The sequence below is a fragment of the Halichoeres trimaculatus genome, unplaced genomic scaffold (genome assembly GCF_033239565.1).
Source record: "Halichoeres trimaculatus isolate MK-OKI-2021-1 unplaced genomic scaffold, fHalTri1.1 fHalTri1_scaffold_11, whole genome shotgun sequence".
Lineage (NCBI taxonomy): Eukaryota > Metazoa > Chordata > Actinopteri > Labriformes > Labridae > Halichoeres > Halichoeres trimaculatus.
In genome coordinates, this window is record NW_027437189.1 from 15,658,560 (window position 1) to 15,684,411 (window position 25,852).

General features: G+C 39.9%; 1 protein-coding gene across 1 annotated transcript in view; it reads right to left on the reverse strand.

The window, feature by feature from the left end:
* LOC141799003 (SLIT-ROBO Rho GTPase-activating protein 3-like) overlaps positions 1-25,852 on the reverse strand; it is a 44,777-nt gene that overhangs the window by 2,838 nt on the left and 16,087 nt on the right. Inside the window, exons 3-22 of the mRNA XM_074681021.1 lie at positions 21,800-21,971; positions 21,529-21,691; positions 16,978-17,040; positions 16,696-16,869; positions 16,121-16,249; positions 15,646-15,867; positions 14,024-14,125; positions 13,654-13,839; positions 13,436-13,520; positions 13,034-13,061; positions 12,110-12,137; positions 9,919-9,979; positions 9,666-9,743; positions 8,084-8,212; positions 7,328-7,433; positions 6,969-7,196; positions 4,411-4,466; positions 3,940-4,111; positions 867-956; positions 464-571 (exon numbers count right to left, since the gene is read on the reverse strand). Coding sequence (XP_074537122.1) covers positions 464-571; positions 867-956; positions 3,940-4,111; positions 4,411-4,466; positions 6,969-7,196; positions 7,328-7,433; positions 8,084-8,212; positions 9,666-9,743; positions 9,919-9,979; positions 12,110-12,137; positions 13,034-13,061; positions 13,436-13,520; positions 13,654-13,839; positions 14,024-14,125; positions 15,646-15,867; positions 16,121-16,249; positions 16,696-16,869; positions 16,978-17,040; positions 21,529-21,691; positions 21,800-21,971 — 2,380 coding nt within the window. The remainder of the gene's footprint in view (positions 1-463; positions 572-866; positions 957-3,939; positions 4,112-4,410; positions 4,467-6,968; positions 7,197-7,327; positions 7,434-8,083; positions 8,213-9,665; positions 9,744-9,918; positions 9,980-12,109; positions 12,138-13,033; positions 13,062-13,435; positions 13,521-13,653; positions 13,840-14,023; positions 14,126-15,645; positions 15,868-16,120; positions 16,250-16,695; positions 16,870-16,977; positions 17,041-21,528; positions 21,692-21,799; positions 21,972-25,852) is intronic.

Genomic DNA, 25,852 nt, shown 5'->3' on the forward strand with positions numbered 1-25,852 from the left:
CAGAGAAATTGCACATCAACAATTTTAGGACAGATTTCTGTATTGGTGTAATAGTACAGCTAAACTCATGAGTGAAATATTAGCTCTCATATCCAGTTGTGTTTTTATTTGTTTGATGGTGATAGTGACCAACATTTGCTTCCTGGAGCTTTCACACAGAAAATCCCGCCAGTGGGAAAAAAGGGACCAAACAGTAGAGGTGTTAGCTGTGAAATCAAACAGAAGCTCGGCAGAGCTAAAGGAGTCAGGTAATATTTGTTTTTTTTGAGTTAAGAGAGTTATGAGAAATGTGATTGCAAGAGCTTAAAAACATGATTTAAATCTATGAGTTTTTCAGCGTGAATAACATGTATGACCCACAAGGTATCCTGAATAATATCTTAGTGATAGGTCAAGCAAGGTCTTCTTTTATGAAATGTTTAGGTAAAACATGTCTCCTGTCCGAGGTGTGTGTCAGTCTTACACTGGCAGGTGTCGTGTGGCAGGGGAAGTTGGTGGCTTTCGACTGGGACTCCCCTCACTTCCTCTCTGTCTCCCAGGCAACGAAGCACTGTCACTGTTCACCCGCATCCTGTCAAAACGTACACGCGAGCATTGTAACATTGAATTTTGTGCGCTCATGTGCGATAGTTTGTTGCAGTCTGTGTGTGCTGTGTGCAACAATGTGAAAGCGAGTACTTCTGTCTGTGTGTATTCTGCTGTCTACATCCATTGCTACATGTGTTTGGTGGTGTGGATGCACTTATACATCCTGGTGTGCATTCAAGTGTGTGTTTGCATGACTGTTTGCCTTTGTGTTTGAATATGTGTGTGTGTGTGTGTGTGTGTGTGTGTGTGTGTGTGTGTGTGTGTGTGTGAGTGTGTACCGAGTTGTGTTCTCCATCTGTGGATCTTCTACTGTCAGGTTTCCAGTGCTGCCTCCTCCTCCACCTTCTTCTCTTTTCCCTCGCTCTGACCTGAGGGAGAAGAAGCAGAGATTTATATAAAGCTTATATTTCACTACAGAAAGTACAACCAGTGCTTGTTTATATTTAGGATCAACACTGAGTGACAAGTTACTGTAGGTGGAAGCAGAAGAAGAGGAAAATTAAGAGGGAACATAACATCAAAATAATGATTAACTGGGTGATCAAAATAAAACGAACAGCTCTACAAACATACAACCTTTGTAAAAACTGTGATTCATAAACATTACTAATTCAGAAACTGTAGTGAAAACATTAAATATCATGTAATCAATAAATCGCAAGTGTTAATGGGTTTTAATTGTGCTAAAATTTCAGATAATTTTAAGTTTTTGTGAATTTATCTGCAGATACAGTAACGTCTATGACCAGATTAGTGTGTGCAATGTGTACAAAGGAAACATGAATAAGATATGCAGTTTAAACACCCACACAGACGACATCTAAATTTAAAACCAGAACACTTTGTCTGAGGATGTCGACAACACTTGTACAAGGTTTTTTTTCCAAACTACAGCACCTGTTCAGTGTGATAGTGTTTCACACATACACGCACACACACATTTTGAGGAAGCTCACTTTGGGTTTTTCTCAGACCCTGCTTAAAGCTGAGATGCAGTGGTTCTTTAAATCATTTTTTTCCAGCACTTGTCCTGGTAATTTCTATTTTCATTTCTTCAGTGAAAGCAAGGCCATGTACAACTGAAATTGTGACATATAAGCCAGCATAGTAGAAATACTGAACAGTTAAAGAGCTGGTTGAAATAATTACTAACATTTTGACTCGTTTGACATGAAGTCAAATATGCAAAACATAGTAGTTAAACATCCTAGAAATAGTGCTACTTTCTTTTGTTTAAGCCCTCTTGGGGCTTTTTGCCTTGAATTTGTCAGGACAGCTTGACAGAGAGGAAGGGGAATGTACCACACCATGTCTGGAACGAGGCTTGATCCATCGACCAGTGTAATGAGGACAGTAGCCTTCATACAGAGGGCACCTGCTCTGCTAAGTGAGCTGTGCCAACACTACTGAGATTTGTGTTGAGAGTAACTTGGAGGATCAATATTAAGGATATATCTGTGATAGCAATACTGCAGCGGAGCCAGAAAACTGCTTGATTAGCTTAAAGGGACAGTTCTCTTGAGGTACTTGAGGCACTTGTCAATATTAACTGTATCACCCACAGGAAATGCCAGTCAGCTAAGCCCTTTTATTTAGACACAATTTTGTGTTTGCAGTAACAGGATGTCATCTTCCCCATCAAAATCTCTTCATGTTTTATTTTGGTTGTACCTGTACCTGAATTGCTGAACAGATTGCTGCAGGCGGAGGAATGTGCATGTGCTAAATCAAAGTGGCTTTCAGACGGTAAAATGAACTGCTGAAGAATTTCTAGAGTGTACACTGAGTTAGAGTTATCTCTGGCAATCGATAATCAAGTTTCTGTGCCAGTTTCTCCACAAAGGGCTTGAGCTGGCAGGGGTCTCTTGTATGCATTACACCTCATATTGACAAATCAATCACAAAACCTCACTTTGAAAACTTTGGAAAATTGGAAAAAAAATCGACCAACAACCAGCTGTGCGCAATGTTAGAAAATAAATCAATCTAACTACAGAGATTAAGCTTGCTTAACACTAAGGAATTGATATTCTGATCAGCCATAACATTACAACTTCCTGTCAAATACTGTTAAGCCTTGAACTATTCAGCCATACACATCAAACTGTGACACACTGTGTATTCTAAGCTACAGTAGATGAGGCCATGATAGCCCATGATCCAGACACCCCACAAGAGCTGCAGTTTTACTAGACTCAGTCATCTATCCATCAGAGTTTGGCCCTAGTCCAAATTTACATCCTAACACCCATTCTCCAACCTTCTCTATACGTTAGGTTAAAAGGTAAAGTCTGCAGGATTTTCTGAAAAAATTAAATATCAAGTTTTACAGAAATAATCCTGCTCAAACGTCTCCCACATGCCTCTATACATGTGTATCAGTGTCTATGTCTGCATCAACCACTCTCCTCTGCCTGTATGTTGACGTTTTGGTTGTATTGGGAAGTTTCTGGGCAGAGAGTAAGTGTGGTGACTCTGTGTGTTGAGTAGCCAGTGGAGGAAGCTATCCCGAGCAGTTACGATAGTGGACGTAGCACAGATTAAAAAAAAAAAACAAAGAGTGACCCAAATTGGCTTTCTACCCAGCAGGCATGTGTCAAATACACCAGTGAGTAGCTTGTGCTAACACGCCAAGTGAGGTGCACAGTACTCGAGTCTCTCCCACGTAAAAACGCTATGCTGCAGGTGGTTGCTAGGCTAGTGAAAGTGTTCATGGTAGCGGTCAGAGGCAGTGGGTGTGTGCTGTCACATACATTAAGTCAAGGAGGAGGAGACCACTTTGAATTTGTGTTTACTAACAAGTAACAAAAATTCCTGCAGACCTTACCTTTAAGGATAACATGTTCACTTGCTGCCCAACATAACTGATACACTGACAGATGGCATTATCATAATGGGACAATCAATGTCATGCACCTATACCTGTCAACAGTCATAATGTTTTTGCTGATTGGTGCATCTTGCTTACTTCAATAAGCAAAGATTAAGCACAGTAATGGAGCAGAGCAGCAGTGGCATTGAGGAGCAGAGGAAGTGACTGGAAAACTTGCAGCTTTAAAAACTGCAGACTGGGAAGGTACTTCTGCCAGGTGATTTTGAGAACCACACATATCAAATGTGAAATCAGTGCAGCTTGCAGGCGTTGCTCCACTAGTGAAACTGTTCTGATTAACAACATAAAATCTCTCCCTCTTGAAAAACAACAACAAAAAAACAGTAATAATCAAAGTGAGAAATAGGAGTCAAAATTCACTTAAAGCTCCACTTCAGAAATAAGCATTTTTATAAACAGTATTGGTACTGATAGTGCTGCAGTGATTGCCTTGACTCAAGGGAAGAAACGTCTCTCACCCATCCAGCACACTGATGTATTTGTGAGGGATGAGTCCCTTAACTCCTCCAACTTCTCCTCTCCACCAATCACAGGAGGCCTTGCTGTGAAGGATGATAAGTTCTCCCAGCTTAAAGGACAGCTCTGCAGGAGATCTCGCCACGTAGTCGAACATGGCCACTGCCTCCCACTCTGTGCTCACATTCAAACAAACAACACCATGAAAGTCAAATGAAGCATTTGTTTTTCATTCATCTTTGTTTGTATGTACGCCTCTATTGTGAGATCATGCTCACAGGAGTTATTTGAAAATAGAAAATGTTCTCGAGGTTTGTTTTTGTGTGAGTGTGTGGTATAGTTGGTGATGCATAGCCCATGTCTGAAAGAGGCTGCCTGTGAAATGTGTGTGTGTGTGTGTGTGTGTGTGTGTGTGTGTGTGTGTGTGTGTGTGTGTCTGTGTGTGTGTGTGTGTGTATACTAAATGTACTCACCGTCCTCACTGGGCAGATGCTCAGTCTCTCCATCTCCCTCCTCTGTGATTGGCTCACTGCAGACAGGCAGAAAAATCAGAGTCAGTGGTCATGCACAGTTTCCCTTCTGTTTGACTCTCTGACAAACCATCATCCCAAAGGGCATGTTTAGATATCTGTTCACATTTTTGTAATTGCACACAAGGCCTAATGCCACTGTGTGCTCTCTTTTATGACCCTAAAACCTCTATGTTCAACAAAAAACAAACACACAGAGCTTGTTCATGAAAAGATTTTTCATGTAACTGAATTCCCCCAGAGATGTTTTGGGGTGTTAGAGATTTTCATGGACACTGTTGATTGGCTGGAGGCTCGTGTTCAATGGAAGAGAGCAATCAGCTTAATAGTACTAAGCCACTTTTACACAAAGCATTGCAGTCTGTGCAGACATGCCTTTGGCGTGGTGTAGCATTATGGTAAAAGAAGATGAGCCGTGAAAAGGGAGCGAAGGGGGAAAGCTGCTCTGTGTTCTTGGAATCATTTTAGACTTGAGTCTTAAACATGACCAACAAATCTCAGGAGCAGCACAAGGCTGCTGCCAAGAGCTGAATTTATTACACGTCATCCAAGGACACAAATCTATTCATTTTATATATAGAGATATAAAGGTAATAGTTCCTTTTTTTCGTGGTAGTTCCCAAGACACAACATTCTGTCATTTTCCTAAATAAGGTTTAGCTGTAAGAAATATATGAAAAAGCTAGTGTTTTGCTGGTATAAAGACTCCATTTCCCATGAGCACTTACACCCACTGTCATGAGGACGTGACTCTTATCAAGGTATGGGCTTTTTTAAATTAAAGGAGATCAGATCTTCTTTTTCACACTTCTGTTCTTTGTGCAAGACAACTTTTACTGGACAACATGATAAGGTAATATGTAGGTATATAGCCCTGTTGTTTGAAATATGACAACAAGCAAACTTTGTAAAGTAAGTTTGTGGTATAGTTTAGCAGCCGGCTAAATTAAGCGCAGCTCACAGCCTGGTGCTCCTGGACGTGTCTGTAACCTTTACTGTTAGTGAATCCTGGTTATGCCCTAGCAGTGCTCATCTACCAACTACAACCTCACCAAGCAGAGCTAAATTAACCTCCCATTTTATTTTATTAATAGACTCTCAAGTTTGAACAGACCACTGCACAATAACTGCTGCATTTGGGTTGGAATGAACATTATCATGAACAGCTCATGTTCTGTCACTCTCCAATTTAGCTTTCTCCTGCTCTGACATACTTTTTCTTTTTGACAGTCCAGCTTCAGTGTCCACTATTACTACCAAATTAGTCCAAGAAATCCTTTTCAGCAGAAAAAAACACTTCTCACAACACAACTCTTCTCACTGCTAAACCTTGTTGGCCAGCATTGTGTTGTCATGGGGACCTCCTTGAAGTAAATCTATCCTATCAGACCTGATCAGGCAGGTGAGAAATAACCTTCTTTGGCGCTGATAATCTCATTTTAAGTTGTTGGCATATATCAAGGGGTGAGACTTTACCAGGATAACTTAAAAGTCCTCAAAGCCCTATTTATGGAAACAAAGTAAGAGAGATTTTTCTCCATCAGATGATTTTCACCCTCCAAAATGGTTACTCGGGGAAACATTTCAGATTTAGTCTTAGTTTTAGTCTTTTGCTGAAAATACTTGATAGTTTTAGTCACATTTTTTTTTTTTTATCTTTATAATTTTAGTCTTTCGTAGTGATCCAGGAACTAAAATAAGCAAAGGTTGTTACACTCAGGTAAAAGTGGTATTATAGAATAATGATCCTACTCCGAATCAAACAAAAAGGTCAAAAAAACTCTGTGGCTCCATTTGTTATCTCTGGCTTAAATCTGCAATATTAGTCTTTTTGTTGTTTATGGTGTTTCCTCAGTAAGTATATTTCACATACAGCCCATTTTTGCCACCCAAAGTTAGAATCCTGGTTGATATGCTACTCAAAGACTTACATATGTTGTTTGTTAACTAAACTTCACATGCTACAAGCTTGTTACTTAAAATTTGCTAAAGCCCATTTCTCTTTTTCAACTCCTGCCTCAGGAAAAAAAACAAAACACAACAAAACAAAAAAACATTAAACTAAAAAATGCTTAAGGCTTTAAATGACATGTTTGGCTTGGTATCTGCTGGTTTTATCAAGTCTTGCCATGCCCCCCCGTCAAAACTCCTGGCGCCCTTTGTGATGACGACCCCCCAGTTTGGAACAAGTAATTTTTGTAATTTTACTGTTGTTTCAGAAGTATTAAGTGTATCCTTGAAAACAGAACAAAAAGAAAACTGTGATGCTAATCAGCTAAAAACCTACTCTTTGATGTCATCCTCAACTCTATTCTAATGTCACAAGTTACAACTGCTTTGACTGTGAGGCTGACATACACACGTCTTTTATGATCAAGTTGAAAACATAGCCCCAAAATATGTATAACTGCTCCAAGAGGCTCTAACACTGTCAGATCAAAGCTGAGTGTTTTTCTGAGTTAGCATTCTGAACTATAAACACACGATTACTTTCCACTCACCAGTACTCCTGCTCCAGAGTCATGTGCTTCTCATAGACAGGGCCCGGCAGTTCTGATTGGCTGGGGAAGATGACGTCATGTTGGAGGATCATGGTTTTGACTAACTCATTAACCTGTGGTTGCCTAGCAACAGCATCATCAGAATCCAACCCCCTCAGCAGACTTGGACCGAAGCAAACAGCCAAGTTGTAGGGCTGCATCATGTTCTCATCACTGTACTGAGACACACTGTGAAAACACACAAACACAGAAACACACAGAGAAAATGTTGTCATCTTTTTTCAAGGGTGTCAAGTGTAACAACATAGCAGGTATAAGAAGTAGCTGAGAGTCCCACACTGAGTTATCTTGTTGCTTACTGATTGAGGAAAGCAAAGAGGTAACGCATCACGATGAGGAGCGGCCGTGGGAACGTGGAAACAATCGCTTTAATCTGCGCCGCTTTCTCAGTCACCCCCTCAATTTCTGAGCATGACAGAGAGAAAAAAAAAGATCAAAATAACAAGAAGGGTAAATGCACAAATAAAGCTGCTTGAACAAGTTCTGTTTGTTGTGGTTACATTTTCTCCTACGCTAGTAGCATTTTAAATCAAACCGTGTCAAATGTACAAATCACCTAAGATTCTGACTGAAAGAAATATCGTGACAAGGATTTAAACTACTGAGATTAGGTTCCTGGGCTGATTTATTAGGCTGCTGAAGTATTAACAAGATTTATACAACTTGCAGGCAGGTTCACAACCTTGATAAGCCGTGCAAATTGAAGCTCAGAGTTTCTGTTTTTGGAAAATAAAATCATTTGCATGCCTACAGGAAGAGCAAGGAGATAACGAGAGAGGTGGAAACAGAGTTAAACAGGCCTTATGAGTATTTTGAGACTTGGAGGTGACGGAGATGTTGGTATAGTGGCAGTCACCCTTTAATGCTATTACTTCAGCAGCACAAAGCTCATTTAAAACTAGCGCGTTTATATTTCTAGGTTTACCCACAACCTTCTTCACATGAAAGATAAATCAGGTAGGAAAGAAAAAAAAGGTTATAGAAACCAAAAGATCCACAAATAACTGACTTTAACAGCATGGAACAGACATGAAGGTTACATAAGGGGGTCTTACGGACACACTCCAGCAGCTGAGAGTAGCTGTCATAAGGGAAGAGAGGAGGCTCCAGGCCCCTGAAGTAGAGCTTCAACACGCCAGCCACAGAGTCCAGGTCACACTCACTGTCAGACAGAGGGTCGTCTCCTACAGGGAGGGGAAAACAGGAATGTGAGACGAAATATATCCATGAGGAAACCCAGGAATAGGAAACCATTTAAAGCACAAAACACAAATTTGAAAGTTTGAAGTTGGAGCTGGCAAAAGAGGATGGGACATTTCTTTATGAAGGCAAATTGTAACTTTTTAGTTAATTTTCATGTTATAAACTCTTGTCTTGTATGTTTTCTGTATAGTTCTTTCTTCTTATTTGTTTTCATCAAGAGGACTTTACCGAACCAGACACCTCTGTCTGCAAGGCATGAAGCTAATGCTGAGATGCTAAAAACTGCAGTTCCTTAAGTGTCCACATGAGGTGGGCTGCAGATATACCATGAATGGCTTACTCATCAAAAAGCCTTTTTTAAAGAAAAAAAAAAGGTTGTTTACACTGTGTTACAAAAAAATTACTGTAGTGTGAATATCTCATTCACACTAAACATGGAACAGGGCGTCGATTTTTCTTTAGACTTTTTCAGTTAATTACTTGTGAAAGTCAACATTTGTGCTAATGAAGCTTTAGAAAGCTATCACCAGCTGCACAGTTTCCCTCAGCACCACAGAGCTCTTTCATTGTCTTTGAGCTCATTGTTTTGGCTCATCCTCTGCTTTCTAGAGATTGCTTTCAGCTGAGGTAGGCAGATATTTTCAGTGATAAACCTCTCAAATCACAATGTCCGCTTTATGTCCAGCACCAAACAGCAGGCGGAATAAAAAATGACAACCAAAGCGGGATTTGGCTCAAACAAAGTTAGTATAGAGCCAAACAGAGAAGAGCAAAGACAACTGGATATGTACAACCAGAGTTCTCCTTTGTTCCTTTACATATCGTCATACATCTGTAAAATGGATAAAGGTTTTAACAACTCTTTAAAGACTCTAAAATGCAAATAACAACATGTGACAATGCTTTAAATTTGCGCGCCAAAGTTCTTGATTGATTCAACAGACATGCTTTATTTAAACTGCTTCTGGCCTCATTTTAAGAGTCTAACAGACTGAATTTCAACTATTCAGCAGAAGTCAGTATAGTAGCGACATGGTCATTATCCTTCACTTGCTTCTCAGCCCCTGGTCATGCTCACTGGAGCATACAACCATGTTCAAAGTGTTACTCCTACAGGAGTACTCTTGATTTTTGGCACTTTCACCACCTGGGTGCTCAATATGTTCTGAGAATTGGAGACAGTTTTAGAGCTAGAGTAATAGAATTATGAGTGTGAGATTTCACTTGCTTGTTCGGCAGAGCTTTCTCTTACACGTTGAAAAATTGTAAGCTAATCCTTTTATAGACATTAATCCATTCAAGTGGATAGAGAGGCTCAAAAAAGTAAGTGCCTAAAGATGCGAGTGTTTGGTCTAAAACTCTGCATCATTTTTGCATGAGACAAGATTTATTTATTCATTTCTGTAAAAATATCAATCTCAGAAGCTTGTTTACCTCTTTCAAATGCATCTCTGATGAGGTTAACTTCTCTTTGTGACCCAGGAACTCTGAATATACCCTCATGGTGCAGACCTGTGAACACACACACACACACATACTGACATCAAATACAGTCATAGGCAGCTGATGCTACAAACACAGCATGGCACACACATAAACAGAAGCGTCCATACACTCATTGTTCATGCCCAAAGCTCTCTCGCTCTCTCAGCACGGCTCATTGCTAATGTTGTAAAAACTGACTCACCGTGAAGGTTTATGAAACGGATGCAGCTTTCAACCACCACAGGAATCTGCTGCCCAGAGCTCTGCACGAGGAAAGGTGAACAGAAGGGGAGATGAAAAACTAACCCACAGAGAGTGCAGATGGATGCAAAGACAGGAGGGGGACAAAAACAGCCATAACAGGAAGAAAAATGTGCAAAAGTAGGATTCAGTGCAAAAAAGGTTTAATAAGAGGGAAAATGAGAAGAGCCAGAGAGCCAGGTTGTATGACTTGTAATTTGGTCTATATTGAGGAATTCTTTGATGAAAATTCACCTAAAAACAGCGACTGCCCAACCTAGATTTTTACTCTATTTAAAACAAGATAATCTCTTAACTCCCTCTTTAAAGACTCAAATCGATCTAGAAACATTTTGCAGGTTTCAAGAAATAATTCCACGTTTGAGAAATCAAAAATGTGAGGGATGTTCAATTCATGTTTTTCATGGTCTTCACTGATATTTTCTGCCTTTGTTATTTTTGTTTTTATGTATTGATAACACTTTGAAAGGAGCTGAACTTGTGGGGTGCTCAAGTACAGGAGAAATTACTCTGAGTGAATGAGCAAGTGTGCTGTACTGTATCGTATTATATCATATAGTGTTATATCATTTTGCTTCAAATTTTATTGTTTCACATCATACTGTATCTGTCTAAATTATCGTTGTCAATGGAGGTTACCCTTTGTTTTTCCTGCAACCCAAGAGGTCTTTTTGATCCATTCTCTTGGTCCTTCACTAAAAGAAGAGGTGGTTCTTGGCCTCTTGTAGGCAGAGTGTGACCTACAATCTCTGGGATAACTATTTTGACACAGTTGGTGCGGTTAACTAGATATTTCAGGAGGTAAACTATTTGTTATTTTGCTGAAGTTTCTCTTCTTTTCGGAGCAGGGCTCATAGTCCACATACTGTTGTGGTGCACTGTGACCCTGGAAACAGTATGTATCTACATAATTGATTTTCATGTATTTTTATTTGCATCATTTCTGTAAGATAAATGTAACCCAATCATGTCATGTTAAGTGTATGCATTTTCAGTTATGCAATTTGGTTGTAGGTGTTAATCTCACCATCAAACAGGAGAGATCTGTGGTGGAAAATGTTTTTCTAACTCTGCAGTTTAGAAGATATTAAGATTGCAAATTCACCAATCAGAGGCAGAGATCAGCTGACTGACAGTCACCTGTCGCTGTTAGTTTGGAAAGTCTGCCTCATTTCCAATGTGGCTACTGTGGACGATTTGCTTCAAAACTCTATTTCAGAAACAGATAGGTGACTTCACCATCCACTAAATAAACAGTCTATTGGTATTCACATGAAGATAGGACCAGATGTCCGTTAACTTTGGTTTGTAATCTATAAAAAGCTACAGGTATAAAAAAGGCGTTTGTATATTTAACTGAGTTCCTGGCTGATATAAACATTATCTATTAATGCTTGAACTTAAACTTTCATTAACCTTAAAATCTGCCATCTGCAAAAAAAACAATATTTTCAAGCTTCTCAATGACAAAGTTTAAATCATAATAACCCTTAAATTTAAGAATCTTAATAATGATTTTTTTTCTGCAGCCCTTATAGTGAAGAAAATGATATTAAAAAAAACATGTTATAAAAAGTTTGAAAAACTACAAGGAAAAATATTCAATTAAGTGAAACGTGATGATTTTCAAAACGTATCAAAAACAACCACAAACTTTCTACATTTGGTTGCTTTGCAATAAAAAATATTCTACCAAAGTTTTTGTGTTTCCTGAGAGGTTGAGAGAAAAGCATAGAACATTTAATTGTTAACCTTTGTGAATAATTGAAATGGGGCTGTGTTGTAAAAATAAAGAAAAAGAAAAAAATGTATTTTTTTCAACATAACTTTTTGAAAAAATTATTAACTCATTTATTTTTTTATATGAGAAATGTAAAATATCAGATTTAGTTCTTTGTTTCTATGTGTTTGTATTTTTAATCAAAACGTTTTGTGCAAACTACTGTTCTTCATTTTTTGTCTTCAATATTTTGATGTACTGTTCTGTTTTCTGTTTGCACCAAAACTGGGTCGAAAAAATTGCAGAGAAAAATCCAAAGACAGATTCTCTGACTCTTATTGTGGCTATGCTTCTGGTAAATACAAGGACCAGCCAACTGCCAGTGTGAGGTATCTAAGATTGTGCTTGGTACCTGTGTCCGAGACATTCTCCTTCTCCTTCTGCATCAAGCCGAGCACAGCAGAGATGAGATGGAGAAAAAGCACAGATTAGAAAAGACGGGGTAAGAAATAAGTAGAATAAAGATTAAGAAGCATCGGGAAGAGGCGAACATAAGCACGCACACACTGAATAGAGGAGTTGAGAGAGGAGGCAGCAAAGAGGCCAGTGGATTTTAATCCTTTTCACCAGAGAGGAGGAGATAAAGGGGGTTGAAAGGAGAGAAAGCCAGCAATAAGCTATAGCATGACCGTACACACACACATGAAGGCAGCAAGAAGTACACGGGGGGATGGACTGTCAGTGTGTGTGTGTGTGTGTGTGTGTGTGTGTGTGTGTGTGTGTGCTCTGAGAATCCCCCTCCAATTCTTCTCCTCAGTGTAACAGGATTTTCTAAATAATTTCCTCTGGAGGTTTGAGCAGCAGTGCAGTGCGGTGCAGCAGGCATATGAAAGGAGGTAAAAACAAGGTGTGCTTCAGGTTTGATTCAAGTTGTACGTAAGTGTGTTTGACTGTTACCTGTATGTAGGAGATTATGTCTGTGGTGAAGAGTGTGTGGCAGAATTGGGAAACAGGTCTGGACTTCCGAACGCGCACTGACCGAGAACATTGCATTCTGGGAAATATAATAAATGCATAAAATGCTTAATGCCAATTGACACTGGGACGTCACCACTCAACAAACAGTTGTTCTTTACTTTTATCAGTTACACTTTCATGATCTGCCCCACACAAAACATAAGCCTCTCTTCCCACGTTGAAAAGAGCCAGAAACAGCATTTAATTCAATTTTACTCTTGGATTTCCTCTCCTCCCTGTCCTCTCTGCTCTCTCCATGTCTCTAAGCCTCTCTCAGTCACACTCTCTTTAGTCTGGGTTGAGTTAATACTTCTCTTACCTTGAAGGGTCACTGTCCACAGCTTCAGCTGTGAGAAAAATAAAGAAAAACAAGTGAGACAGAAGTGTTTGGTTGGGGCTCCTGGTGACAACAATGCACAGTGTAATAAAAGAGGATGTCACCAATTCTTCACACCAAAGTCTGTCTCGGGGTATTTGGAGTACTAACACAAACATGGCTGCAGCTGTGTAAAATCTATGTCTAAAGAATTTTAAAAATCAGAGTATGTTTCATAATAAAGTTTCACCTTTGGTAAATCTGACTCAATCTGCAATCAAAGTTTTTTGCGACTCGACAGCATCATTGGTTAAACCATAACCATCAGCACAGATCCTCTGTTCGTATGAAGTCCAGCCACACTGAATTAATTAACAAAGCTGTATCACTTCAGTGTGAGAGTACCTTTCTGTATGGCATCTTGTAGAAGATCATGTTTGGCTTGAAGTTTGAAGGTCAGAGAACTGCTGGTGAGGAACTCCTTCACTTTCTGTGAGACAATACCAAACAAGAGGATGAAATGTTTCAGGTTTCCTTCAACAGTTTCAGCATAGTTTCTGTAAAGTGTTAAGTTTATCTGCCAAATCAAAAGATGCATCTTTATGCACAAGAAGGTGACTCACAGTAAAATAGTAGGTCTCTGTCTCCTGCTGATTGGCTCGACGCTTGGCGAGGGTGAGTTTTTGGGTGGTGTTTCCTCCTGGGGGCTCATGTGATAGGCTGCTGGGCACATCAGGCGAGGGGTTACTGTCGCTCTCACACATGGTGTCCAGGAGGGCGCTGAGAGTGGCTTTAAGTGTTTTACTGACCTAAAAAATGCAAAAAAAAAAAAAAAACTTGTGAATTCATTTCATTGAGTTGGATATTTTTCCTGAGCCTTTTCTCATCATTTTGAAAGATTTTGAATCGTTGCAATCTGACAAATATATTGGATGAGACAGACAGACAGATTAACACAGTTATATGGAAAAGGTAGTAGGGTAATTAGCTGACCTCCTCTGTTTCCAAGGTAACGGCAGCGAGTCGGGACTGAAGCTGTTGGAATCTGGTCTCCAGCTCGTACCTCACCTGGCTCTCTGCACTCACCTCACACACCTGAAACACACAAAAAATTCAAAAGTAGACGAGTGACAGGTCATCAGGTTCAAAGCAACTAGATTTCAATGAGACAGAAAGACAGAGAGACAGAAATACTGAGACAGAGACAAAATATATAAACAATTTAATACCAGTATTCATCTAAATATGTTTCTAAAATTAGTGAACCCTTAAAATTCAAGGTCCTGACCATGTCTTTTATCAGTATCAGCAAACAGTGACAAATGCTAAGCTACAGGTTTAAAATTTTTAAAGGACAGATGAATTGAAGGACTAAACATCATATAAGATAACTCAAAGGCAGAAAGTGATTAGTACAGTGTCAGCTAGAAATGGATAAACACCCATAACAACTTATTTTAAACCACCTTCAGTAGATTTTATTTTTGTTCATGGTTTCTGCCTTTGCACTTTTCAGTGGCCCTACTTTTTCTTTAACAGCACTTGATACATTTGTTTTGAATTGTGCTGTAATGATAAAGTTTATTACAGCACATACTTTTTAGTTTTTGTTGGACTTAAGAAAATAACTCTCAGTTTAACGGAATTTTGTCGTAGAGTTTTACAACCTTCATCAATAGCTAGAGACAAGTAAGAAAGAGAATTACTGACTACAAAAAAAACAGAAAAGCTCCTTCAGAAAATGATGCTACTCAGACAAACAAGTACATGTCCATATGGTCAGATAAATCAGTGACACTGACTTAGATTCTTTACACTGCATTTAATGTGCTGTATTTAAAATTTCTTCATACAAAATAAAACCTGTTGACAATAAGTCTTGTGCAGAGGAGGTTTTAAGTACAGCCTGAAAATTACCACCAACACTATCAGTATAACCATTTCCATCCTCCAGTCAGACCCATAATAAACAATGGATCAAAATGATTTAAAACTGTGTTTTCTAGCACTTTGATGTCTTAGCTGGTTGAAATACTGTTAAAAGTAGGTCTTGGATGCCCTGGTCTGATCGGTTTTGAACCAAATTCATGCTCCCTGGGTTTACAGTCAGTCCAACATGTTTGTTGTGTTCATTAAAATGTAACATCCTGCTTCATCCAATTTTCTGAACCCATCAGCAATCATCTGACTAGAAAAGGGCCTCTGGGAGTAATGGCTAACTTTTCAGGGCTTGTGTTGAAGCCAGCAGTCTGTGATAGGACTCAAAGCCAAGGCTTGAGTTTTTTAGAGTGCCGCATTGTTTACTGTCCAACCAGTGACACAACGAACTGCGTTTGAGAGCAGATCTTAGCACTTGCATTCAGAAATCTGTCAAAAGAGATAAACAAAATCTTCCAATGTTAAAATACCAGTGATACACTCCTCTTTTCTCTTTGTGGTTCACACTGCATACATCAAACATGCTGTAACATCGGTACAACTCTGACTACAGATGGAGACCAGAATGCTTCTGAAGCTTAAAACATGTCATCCACCCACACTCCATAAAAATAGATAATGCTTTATTTGAAATCCATGGAAATCATACACCTGTATGAGAGGCACGTAGATCTCACCTGGTCTCCTTCATGTGGATGGTAGTTGAATCTAAATGGAAGGCAGAAGGCGGAGTCATGCTGCTGGAGCAAGGCATCTCTGTCCCCACCCTGGTCCAGGGACGTTACTGCTGCTTCCAGCTGCCTGAGCCCTGTTTCCTCTGTCTTCTGGATACGCAACCTACTGGCCAGGTAGCACCTCATCACCCTCTCTACTGACAGGTGGAACCCGAGGTCACAGCACTAGGGGAGTAATATGGATGAAAAGAGAAACAGAGATTCATGTTCAAGCAGAGGAGGAAAAAAGAGAGCATACAGGAAAATATAATGGAATATATATTTGAGGGAAAATGTTTTTTTTCAATTTTTCCTCCAACAATTTGTCGATAATACCTCATATTTTCTCAGAAAAACAACAGTAGTGAGAGAAACAAAAGGCATCATAAAAATCCACCAGGAGGTTTGAAAGTCTGAACTCAGATTGCATGTTTCTTACGTCGATGAGAGTGCTGACATCCTGCAGGTAGTACTTGTTCATGGCTGCATTGGCTGCTGCTAGATTCAGCAGGTAGTCATTACGAGCCTTGGTACACTTCAGCTGGGTTTCCTGCACTCTGCCATGCCTCTGTAAAATAGCACATATACACACATGCACACAAATTACACAACCACACAACCAAGATCTGTAAACGGTTTCACAAAGTCATGGTGATTTCAGTGATATTCCCTTTTTCACAGAACTTTGCATTTTTTTGCTCTTAAACAGGAACAGGAAAATGTTTGAAACCTTCTTCAAAACTTCCTGCCACCCCCTCTCTCTTCAACTGTTCCTCAGTCTCACACACCCCCACACACAATTTTGTGTTGCATCACTTCAAAGGACTTTACATTAAATAACGTTCACTTCCTGTTGACTGACTCTTTATTGTAACCATAACCACAACCAGCGGTGCCTAACCCCCGACCTGGGTTTCACCTTTAGTTTAGAAGGGTTAACACTTTGGAGTGCCATTAGTGACAGACTGTTTCAAAAAAATCTGTGTCTCAAAAACACCAGCAGGACATTCTCACTTTCTCCATCAATCGCTCCATCTTCTTCACTGAACTCCGCCTCTGTCCTCCTGATTGGCCGAGGCCGAGCTCAGCCGACTTGCCCGTGTGCCTCTCTTCCAACCGCTCGGCTTCCTTCAGCTTCCCCTCGGCTATCAGACAGTCTGTGTGGTACTGGTTGTACGTCTTAAGAGCCTTCACGACACAAAACAGAAACTCCACATCAGCACTGTCAGCATATAAACAGTATCATCACATTACATCGAGATATGAAGCTCAAGCAGAATCATTTGAAATGCTCACCATCTGCAGCTCTGTTGTGACCTTTAATAGCTCGTCTTGCATCTGAATGCCAACTTCTTTGCTCTGGAATTTTAAAAAGCAGAAATTTAGATGAGATTGAAAAATGGACCTAATGTGACTTCAGTATGCAGAATTCTTCAGGTCTCATCTCAACTTTTTTTTCTCTGTCATGATAATGATCAGTTTAAGAATAAATAATTTAGATCAGATTTTCTGTGTTTTACATATCTTTCGAGAAACATTGACCAAGTTTTGCCACCCTTGGAAAAGGAAAACATTCTTGAGCTATGCTACAGAGTTAGGGCCTGAGTCCTTTCACACCATTTTCTTTTTACACTGGCAGAGCTTATTTCCTGTGAACTCAAACTAATGCAGTTCAGTGTTATCAGAGCCTATCATCGTCAGTGCAAAAACACCCTCAGAGTCAGCACTTATTTTTTTTGTCCCTGTGTTCTCAGTTGGAAACAGTTTTTTTCCTTCTTAACCAATTAAAATCAAGAGGGGGCAGAGTTTGAGATAGTAACTCGTGGAGCCATAAAGGTTCCATCTATATGGGTTTGTTTAGTTTGTAAAATACTATAAGAATAAAGTAATAGAAAATGTCAAGTATACAGAGCAAATGGAAACAGGTGTAACTGGCACTCCAGAGGAAAGCAGTACTGTTGTGTGTGACAACTTTGTAACAGCTCTCAAGCTTGGATCATGATTTGATGGTATTGGTGCACACATTCCCTTGTTACAATTAAGAAAAAAGACCTGAAAAGAGCTGTTGGAGGTAAAAAGCAAACTTTTTTTTAATATGGTTGTTAAAGAAGAAGAAACATTTTTTAAAGGATGAATTCCTTTATTTCTTTTTAATCTTGTTTTTCAACTTGTTTATTACTTGTATTGTTAAAACAATATTACATTTAAGCTGCAGTATCACATAAAAAAAAACAAAAACAAAAACAAAAACATACAGGCTAATTTTACATTTGTGCCCCACCCTTTCTATCCATCTGTTTGTGTCTGAATCAACAACAAGATCTCCAGTTTCGAGAGGTTTCATTCTGTCTTAACAAAGTAACACAACATCTCCATCCAAAACTAAACAATACAGACTGGCCAGCTTGAACCAGATGCACATAACTTCAGAGCAGCTATGTCATAGGGTTTGTATTCAACATGAGCTATCACACCTCAGCCACAGGAAGGGCGTAGCGTGGGACCTCTCAGTCTGTGATTACCTGCAGCAGAGCATGTGTCAGTGGTCACACACTTCTTGCGAAAGGGTACAAGATCAGGGGAGATAATCATCGATCACAGATGGCAGACTAACATAGAAAGGCGTATCTCTCTTTCGACCTTAATAGGTTTTAAATTCACTTACCTCTAAGGCTAAAACACATGACTTGATAAAAGCTAAAAAGGCGTTACTTTACAATTTTGTTAGCCTACTTTTTAAAAAATATATACTACCTGCTTATTAAATTACATTTTCATTATTCAAATGCAGCCGTTGTCTCTTGTAGGCTACTTGTAGTCTTAATTGGAACACATTCATGGAGTGACTTTGATGGTAGCACAGCAGACTCAATATAGTGTGGAGAGTGATTTTGGTAATGCTCTGCTTGGCATAACGCCTAACAACACCTCTTAGCTGCTCTGAAGTGACTGTTATGGCTTAATTAAAATTCTGCTCACTTGTCAACTATGAGAAGGTACAGAGAGCGTGTCTGACAAGCTGTAATTTTAGCAGGATGAGTATGTTCACGTTTTTAAAATGAATGAGACTGCAGATGCCACTGCGGTACAAAGACAGATAACAGGAGAAAAACATGGAGGAGGTTCAGGAGAAGATTTTCCTTCAGAGTCTGTTCAGTTTAGGTGGCAAGTTACAAGTGGAGTTCTTTCAGTGTTGTGCTGTATTACAAAATTAATCCGGCAGCACTGAAAAAAGTCCATGTTTATGAATTTATGCATAGAGTCTTAGGCTTTTCCAACAGGACGTAGAGCTGACAGTGTTTAGCATTTTGGTTGTTTAGTACTGTGACTCCATGTTAGTGTAATAATCTGCTTATTCCGACAGTCTTCAAGAAATACCTAAACGTAAGTGAAATCATTTCTGCAATATTCAAATGAAAGCACAACTCCAATGTGAAATCCTTTAACATTCCAACATTTTAAACTGTCTTTTTAAACTGGCTCAGTGTTATATGTTCAATGCTTTTTTCCAGTTAATTCTCTTTCCTAAAAGCAGGAAGTGTGTTAGTTTCAGTTGCGCTGTGCATAGCCACATAAAGGTCAAAGCTGAACATTGGGTCAGGACTGCAAAGTGTCCTTGACATTTATATTGGACATTTTTTTAAACTACATTCAGCTCAATTTCTCCTCTCAGACTCATAAAACACACAGCAGAGTCTAAAGTGATGAATCCGGCCCTGAAGTAGAAGATTCAAACCATGAGTTTAACCCCCCTCAAGCAAAACAAACTGCAGTCTCACCCACTGAAACTCTGCAGCCTTTGCTCATAGCCTTTAAAGATGCTATGAGGAGGTTTTGTTTTAACTGGGCTGCCTCACCCGGAGTGTCACGCACACTGTCGTGAAGACATGTCTTTTAGCAACACGTGTGTTCGTTCTGGAATCAAACGGAGGTCAGACTGAAACAATTTTTTTTTTCCCCAAGACAACTTTTGCCAGATACAACGCGCTGAGGTTAAGTATTTATCAGTACAGTTACTTGCCGCTATGGTTCAAAACGTGACATCAAGCAAACTTTGTCAGTTTCGTACATAGCTTGGTAGCCCACTATATTTAGCATTATTTTCAGTCCAGCGTTCTAAGACGTAATGTGTAATGTTAGTGAAGCCTTGAAATGTCCTGCCAGTCATCTACCAAGCACAGCTAACTTAACCTCACTCTCCATTTTATCGATAGACTCTCAAGTTGAACAGACCACTGCAGAATAACTGCTGCATGTGGGTTGGAATGAACATTATCACAAACAGTTTAGCCCTTTTAGCCTTGAGCTTGTGCACTATCACTCTCCTGTTAATCCTTCTTTTGCTCCTCTGTCCTTTTTCTGTCTGACAGTTAGGCTCCTGTGTCCACCATCATGAAAAAATGAATCCAAGAAATTGTTTTCAGCAGAGAAAACCACAGATCTCTCTTCTCATTACTAAACTTTGTCAGCTGGCGTGGTGCTGTTATACTAAGACGTGCTGTAAATCAATCCAGTCCTGCCTACCCTGATCAGGGAAGCTAAGTCGGCTAAGTAGCATTTCAAAATAAACAATATTGGTGATGATAATCTCATTCTAAAGTGTGGGTTACAATTAGGCATATATCTGGAAGTGAGACTTTTTCAAGATCACTTAGAAACTCACAGCTCTTTTGAGAAGGTAGACAACATGGCAGCTTCTCAAAAGTGAAGCAAAAAACCCCTTGAAACTCCCTCCTACTGACTTTTCAGCTGTGAGTGAAGACCTCCCTCCTCCATATAAACAAAAGGGACATGATTTAGACTTTTATATGGAAATACATGCCAATCTGAATTTTCTCAACCATGTTTTTGATTGCAGTTAGTTATTGTTTTGATTTATGCAAAAGTTTGTTTTTTGAGAAATCTAACCCATCCATCCAGGCAAGATTCGGAGTACACCCTGGGCTGGGCACCAGCCAATCACAGGGCTAACACACACATACAGACAACCTTTTACATGCACACTCACAGCTACGATAACAGTTTAGAATAACCTGTTATCTCGATGAGCATGTTTTTGGACTGTGGGAGGGAGCTGGGGTACCAAGAGAGAACCCATACATGCTCAGGGAGAACATGCAAAATTTGCACAGAAAGCCCCACACTTCTCCGAACCAGGGGTCAAACTTGTGAGCTTCTTGCTTTGAGGCAACAGACCTAACTACTGCACCACCATGCAGCCCAGAAAATTAATCTAAATAAGTTTACTGGTATAAAAAAAGCACAACACCATTAGCAACAGAGACACTAACACTAAAACACTAACACCAGAAAAACTGAAGAAGCTGAAGAGGCAGGACTTGACTACTACAGCACAAAATAACATGTCAGTAAGTATTTTAGCGTCACTTTTGCACAGCAGTAGAAAGTGAGTTCATGTCATTCATCTTTACACAGATCAACCCAGAGCAACTGCACAGCACGTTGAAGCACCCTAAAATGAGCCTCAGTTTAACCCTTAAAACAATAAATGAAGTTTGTATTCAATACCAAGACAAAAAAGTGCTCAAATAAAAGCATTACAGTCTTAAACAGCAAATAATTTGATCTGACTGACAAAGTTCTGAGTCATCCAGGAATGAATCAGAACAATTTTGCAACAACTGAGAGAAATAATGAGAGGATTACAACCAAGGGAAGGACTGATGACCTTCAAAATAAAACTCAGCTTGTGATGGTTTGTTTATACGCTCTGAGGGGGACTAGTTTTATAATTTCCATTTTCTCTCTAGCTATCACTGAATGTTTGCATCTTTTCAGTGTTTCTGTTTCTGCATGCGTGTGACCTTATACCAAACATCCACTCACCCGTTTGTGCAGGCGGTGTGTGTCCTCTGTACTGTGTGCCAATCGCTGTGTGAGTGTGTTGCAGCAGGTGTCACCCAGTGCTGCGTGTTCCCGGCTCTCCAGACGAGTCTGAGTCAGCAGGACAGACCAGACCTGACACACAGACTGACCCCACTGCTCCTTCCTGGAGAAAAACAGACATCCTCACTGAGATATGAATAAAAACCTTTCAGAATCTCTCGAGAAGTAGATGAAAGTTCACACACTTCACACACTTCATACACACACATACTTTTTAGTCTTGTGGGTAAATCTCTCTGTGAGTTTGTCGAGGGCTCGTGCATATTCAGCCTCGATGTCTCCTCGACGGCGCAGAAACTCAGAGAGGTCTGAGAGCTGCTGCTGTTTCACCTCCACCTGAGAGTCTAGAATCTTGATCTGGTCCGTCAGCTGGGCCCGCAGGTCTGACACAAACACAGACAGACAGATAGAGAGAGATATAAACACATGAAGGGGAGAAGGAGGAAGACTTTAAGCGAAGACATGTTTATGAGCCTGGAGCCAGAAAAACTTCTGATCTTATCTGATCTTATCTTCAGTCTGAAGTGGAGATAGGAAGAGTCTGAGATAAGATTTTTACAAATTTTGTATCACTGAGGAAAATCCTTGCTAACTTCAGGAATCCTATCTTATCTGCCTTCATCCTGTTTTATCACAGTTTTAGAAATCAGTAATACTCAGCACTGCTATTTATCAACTCTTTGGCCTGTCACCTGCTTTAACTACCTCACCACGATTTAACAATAAAAGTCTTTTAACTACAACAAACATTTATTTTCAAGACATTTCTTCGGCTGGAATAAAACCAGGGCTAAACAGACTGATGAATAATTTATGTAACCCGATGTGATTAAAAGTGAAGTTGAGGCAGCTGCAATCAACAAGCCACCCGACCCAGCATACATTAAGATTAAGATTCAATATTAACACAAACCATGTATTCAACCATGACTCATGACATATAGGTTTAAGTATACAAGTCCCTCCAGCTGTTCAATCCCCTTAACTATAAAGTCTTAAGCTATAAGATGCCACACACTTTCCTGCATTAGCCCAAGGGCAACATCTGGTTTTTAAAAAATGAAGTCTATGCAGAAGTACCAATAGTTGCCGTTGATCTGCATAAGACTTGCCTCAGAAAGACTATAAACCACATACATTCCAAGCCAAAACCCCCCAGACTTTTACAGCATTGAAAAAACAGTTCCTCTAGTCACTTCCTTATCCCCTGTGGAAAGGCAAAAAAGACTTATGACGAACAGGGTTCAGCCACAGAACAGTGAGAGCGTTTAAAAACAACAACAACCTAGTTTAATTAATATTTATCTTTTTATGAAATGCATTTATGGACTGTACATTCATGCATATATCAGAGTGTTGTTGCCAAAAACTGTATAAAACAATGGACGGGACAATAGTTGTTTTCAGTGAAGCCAAAAATTGTATATCGCACTGATGACTGGCTGCAGTATGGGTCTTTAATCATGCTGGTTTATGGGAAAGTCTGTTAATTGTTTGTTTGATACTAAAAGAAAATTGGCCAAAAGTCAATTCCCAACCCAGCCCTATTGGCTAACATAGCTGCATATAATTGGACGTATCTGACTTAAACTTATCCTACTTAACTTTTACTTTTTATGCTTTGCTATGACCCTGATGGAAGCCAGAAGCTGAAAAAAGTTAATCTTGAAGTGTTAACTTTACTACAAGTGTTGCTGGAGTTTTGTTTGTTTGTTTTGCCAAATGAGGCTCCTACATGGTTCTTTACTGGATTAGCTGAGAAGAGGTGGATCAGCAAGAAAAAATATAACTTACACAAGCCACATTTAACTTTTTAAACTCTGAGAATCTGTTTGACTAGAGGTAGGTGGGTAATTTATCACTTTCACAAATTCCTTGGCTCCATCAGTATGAGACTGTATTTTGACCGCACTTCTCACAGTGGGAGGAGATGGAGACGCACAGTCCATACTAACATACAGTCCATGGTTGGTGCATTTTTGCGGTATGTAGACTGAACAAGTATACTGTATGTACATGTGTAAGTATTTTTATGCACACACCTTCAAGAAGATTTAGCCAATAATGTGTGCATATTATCCGTGACAATATTTAATAAATAGTTCATGCACACCACACCTACTCCCATGTGCAGATTAACACCTGCATTTATCAGCATACAGTGTGAAACTAATATTGTCTGCATAAATAAAACAAATGACAGCACTCACTCCCTACTCTTTCTACTGGAGTTATAAACATGAGATGGACATGTTAAAAAACAGGTTTAGTGGAGGAATACTTCATTCACATAATAAGCTAATTATTCAGAACTTATATCATTAAAAGAGATATGACAATAATAAAAGTCCCTATGATTTTCCAATCTACACGGTCCCTCCAGGGGAGAAAATAAAAACTGCTGTCATTTCTAGGAGGGATATCCTAAGTTGAACTGAGATATTTGACAAAAAGATAAAGATTATTACACACAGCTCACAAATGATAACCCTACATAACCTCATTTTATACACATGAGCTTGTAGGCAAACACAGCACAGCCAGCAGTGACATGGTCCAGCTCTGCACTTTGGTTTGAAAAGGCTAATACAAACATCATGCTCTCAAATAACTTCCCTGTCTCTTTACTCTTTACCCTCTTTCTCTCTCCCTTCACTTCTTTTTACCTGCTCACCCCTCTCTTTCTCCTTCCTCTTCCCTTGTCTTCCACCCCCTGGTCCGCCTGCTCCTTCTTTCCCCTCTTTTTACTCCTTTTCTCTGTCTCTGTGTGAGTACACAGCCTGAGGCTGACTGGATGTGAGGAGACAGCATCACTAATACTGGCTATAAATATATTCTTGTAGTACAGTACAGAGTGCTACCCAGCCACGACATGCATCATCAAAGATACAACATAAAGACACGTACACACTGCAGCTGTCATGAGAAAATTTTGTAGCAGCAGTGTTGGTGGTTATCATGTTTTCTTTGATTGAAAGCATTTTATGCACTTATCAGAAATGTAGTTATTTATCAACCAATTAATTAAAAATATCATTCCCTTTAGTTTTTTTCTGTTGACTATTTCACAAACCAAAAACTTTTGTTTTGTTTTGTAGCAAATTAAAAGTGCAGATTTGGATGATTGTCTGGCCCCTACCCTGTGACAGAATTTACAAGCACTGAAACTCACCATGTAGAAATGTCCAGTCTCGTTGCTTATGGTCTCGTTTGCCCTAATAGAGCTTCAGTAGCCAACGATGATAATTTATGTTGGTCAAGTTAAGACCAACCAACAACTCCTCACAGAAGCTTTAAAGAGAAAATATTGTGCTTTACTTAGTCTTTATACTGTCCCTCTTTTACCCCTGTAGCTCAACATGATTTATAGTGTTTTGGCCAGTCTCATGAACATCTCTCGATGTTTCTTCAAACTGACAGCATATTTCAACAACGTATGAGTTTGAAGCAATTTGAAAATTGACACAGGTTTTTTATGGATACCCAGGAGTGTTACTTCACATCAATGTTTAAAATATGAAAATGCATAGTACCTCCTCTTTAAGTTCAACTGTGACAACAGAATGCATTTTATCCCCCTCTTTAAAGTGTCATACACCACATGTCATAATGGAAAATCTGGGATCACATTATCATAAAAATATGTTTTTTTTTTCCCAGGATTTTTACATCCATCCATCCATCCATCTTCTTCCGCTTATCCGGGGTCGGGTCGCGGGGGCAGCAGCCTAAGCAGGGAAGCCCAGACTTCCCTCTCCCTAGCCACTTCGGCCAGCTCTTCCGGGGGGATCCCAAGACGTTCCCAGGCCAGCCGAGAGATGTAGTCTCTCCAGCGTGTCCTGGGTCTGCCCCGGGGTCTCCTCCCGGTGGGACGTGCCCTGAACACCTCACCAGGGAGGCGTCCGGGAGGCATCCTCATCAGATGCCCGAGCCACCTCATCTGGCTCCTCTCAACGCGGAGGAGTAGCGGCTCTACTCCGAGCTCCTCCCGGATAGCCGAGCTTCTCACCCTATCTCTAAGGGAGAGCCCGGCCACCCTACGGAGGAAGCTCATTTCGGCCGCTTGTACCCGCGATCTTGTTCTTTCGGTCACTACCCAAAGCTCATGACCATAGGTGAGGGTGGGAACGAAGATCGACCGGTAAACAGAGAGCTTCGCCTTCCGGCTCAGCTCCCTCTTCGCCACAACAGACCTGTGCAGAGTCCGCATTACTGCGGACGCCGCACCGATCCGCCTGCCGATCTCTCGCTCCATCCTTCCCTC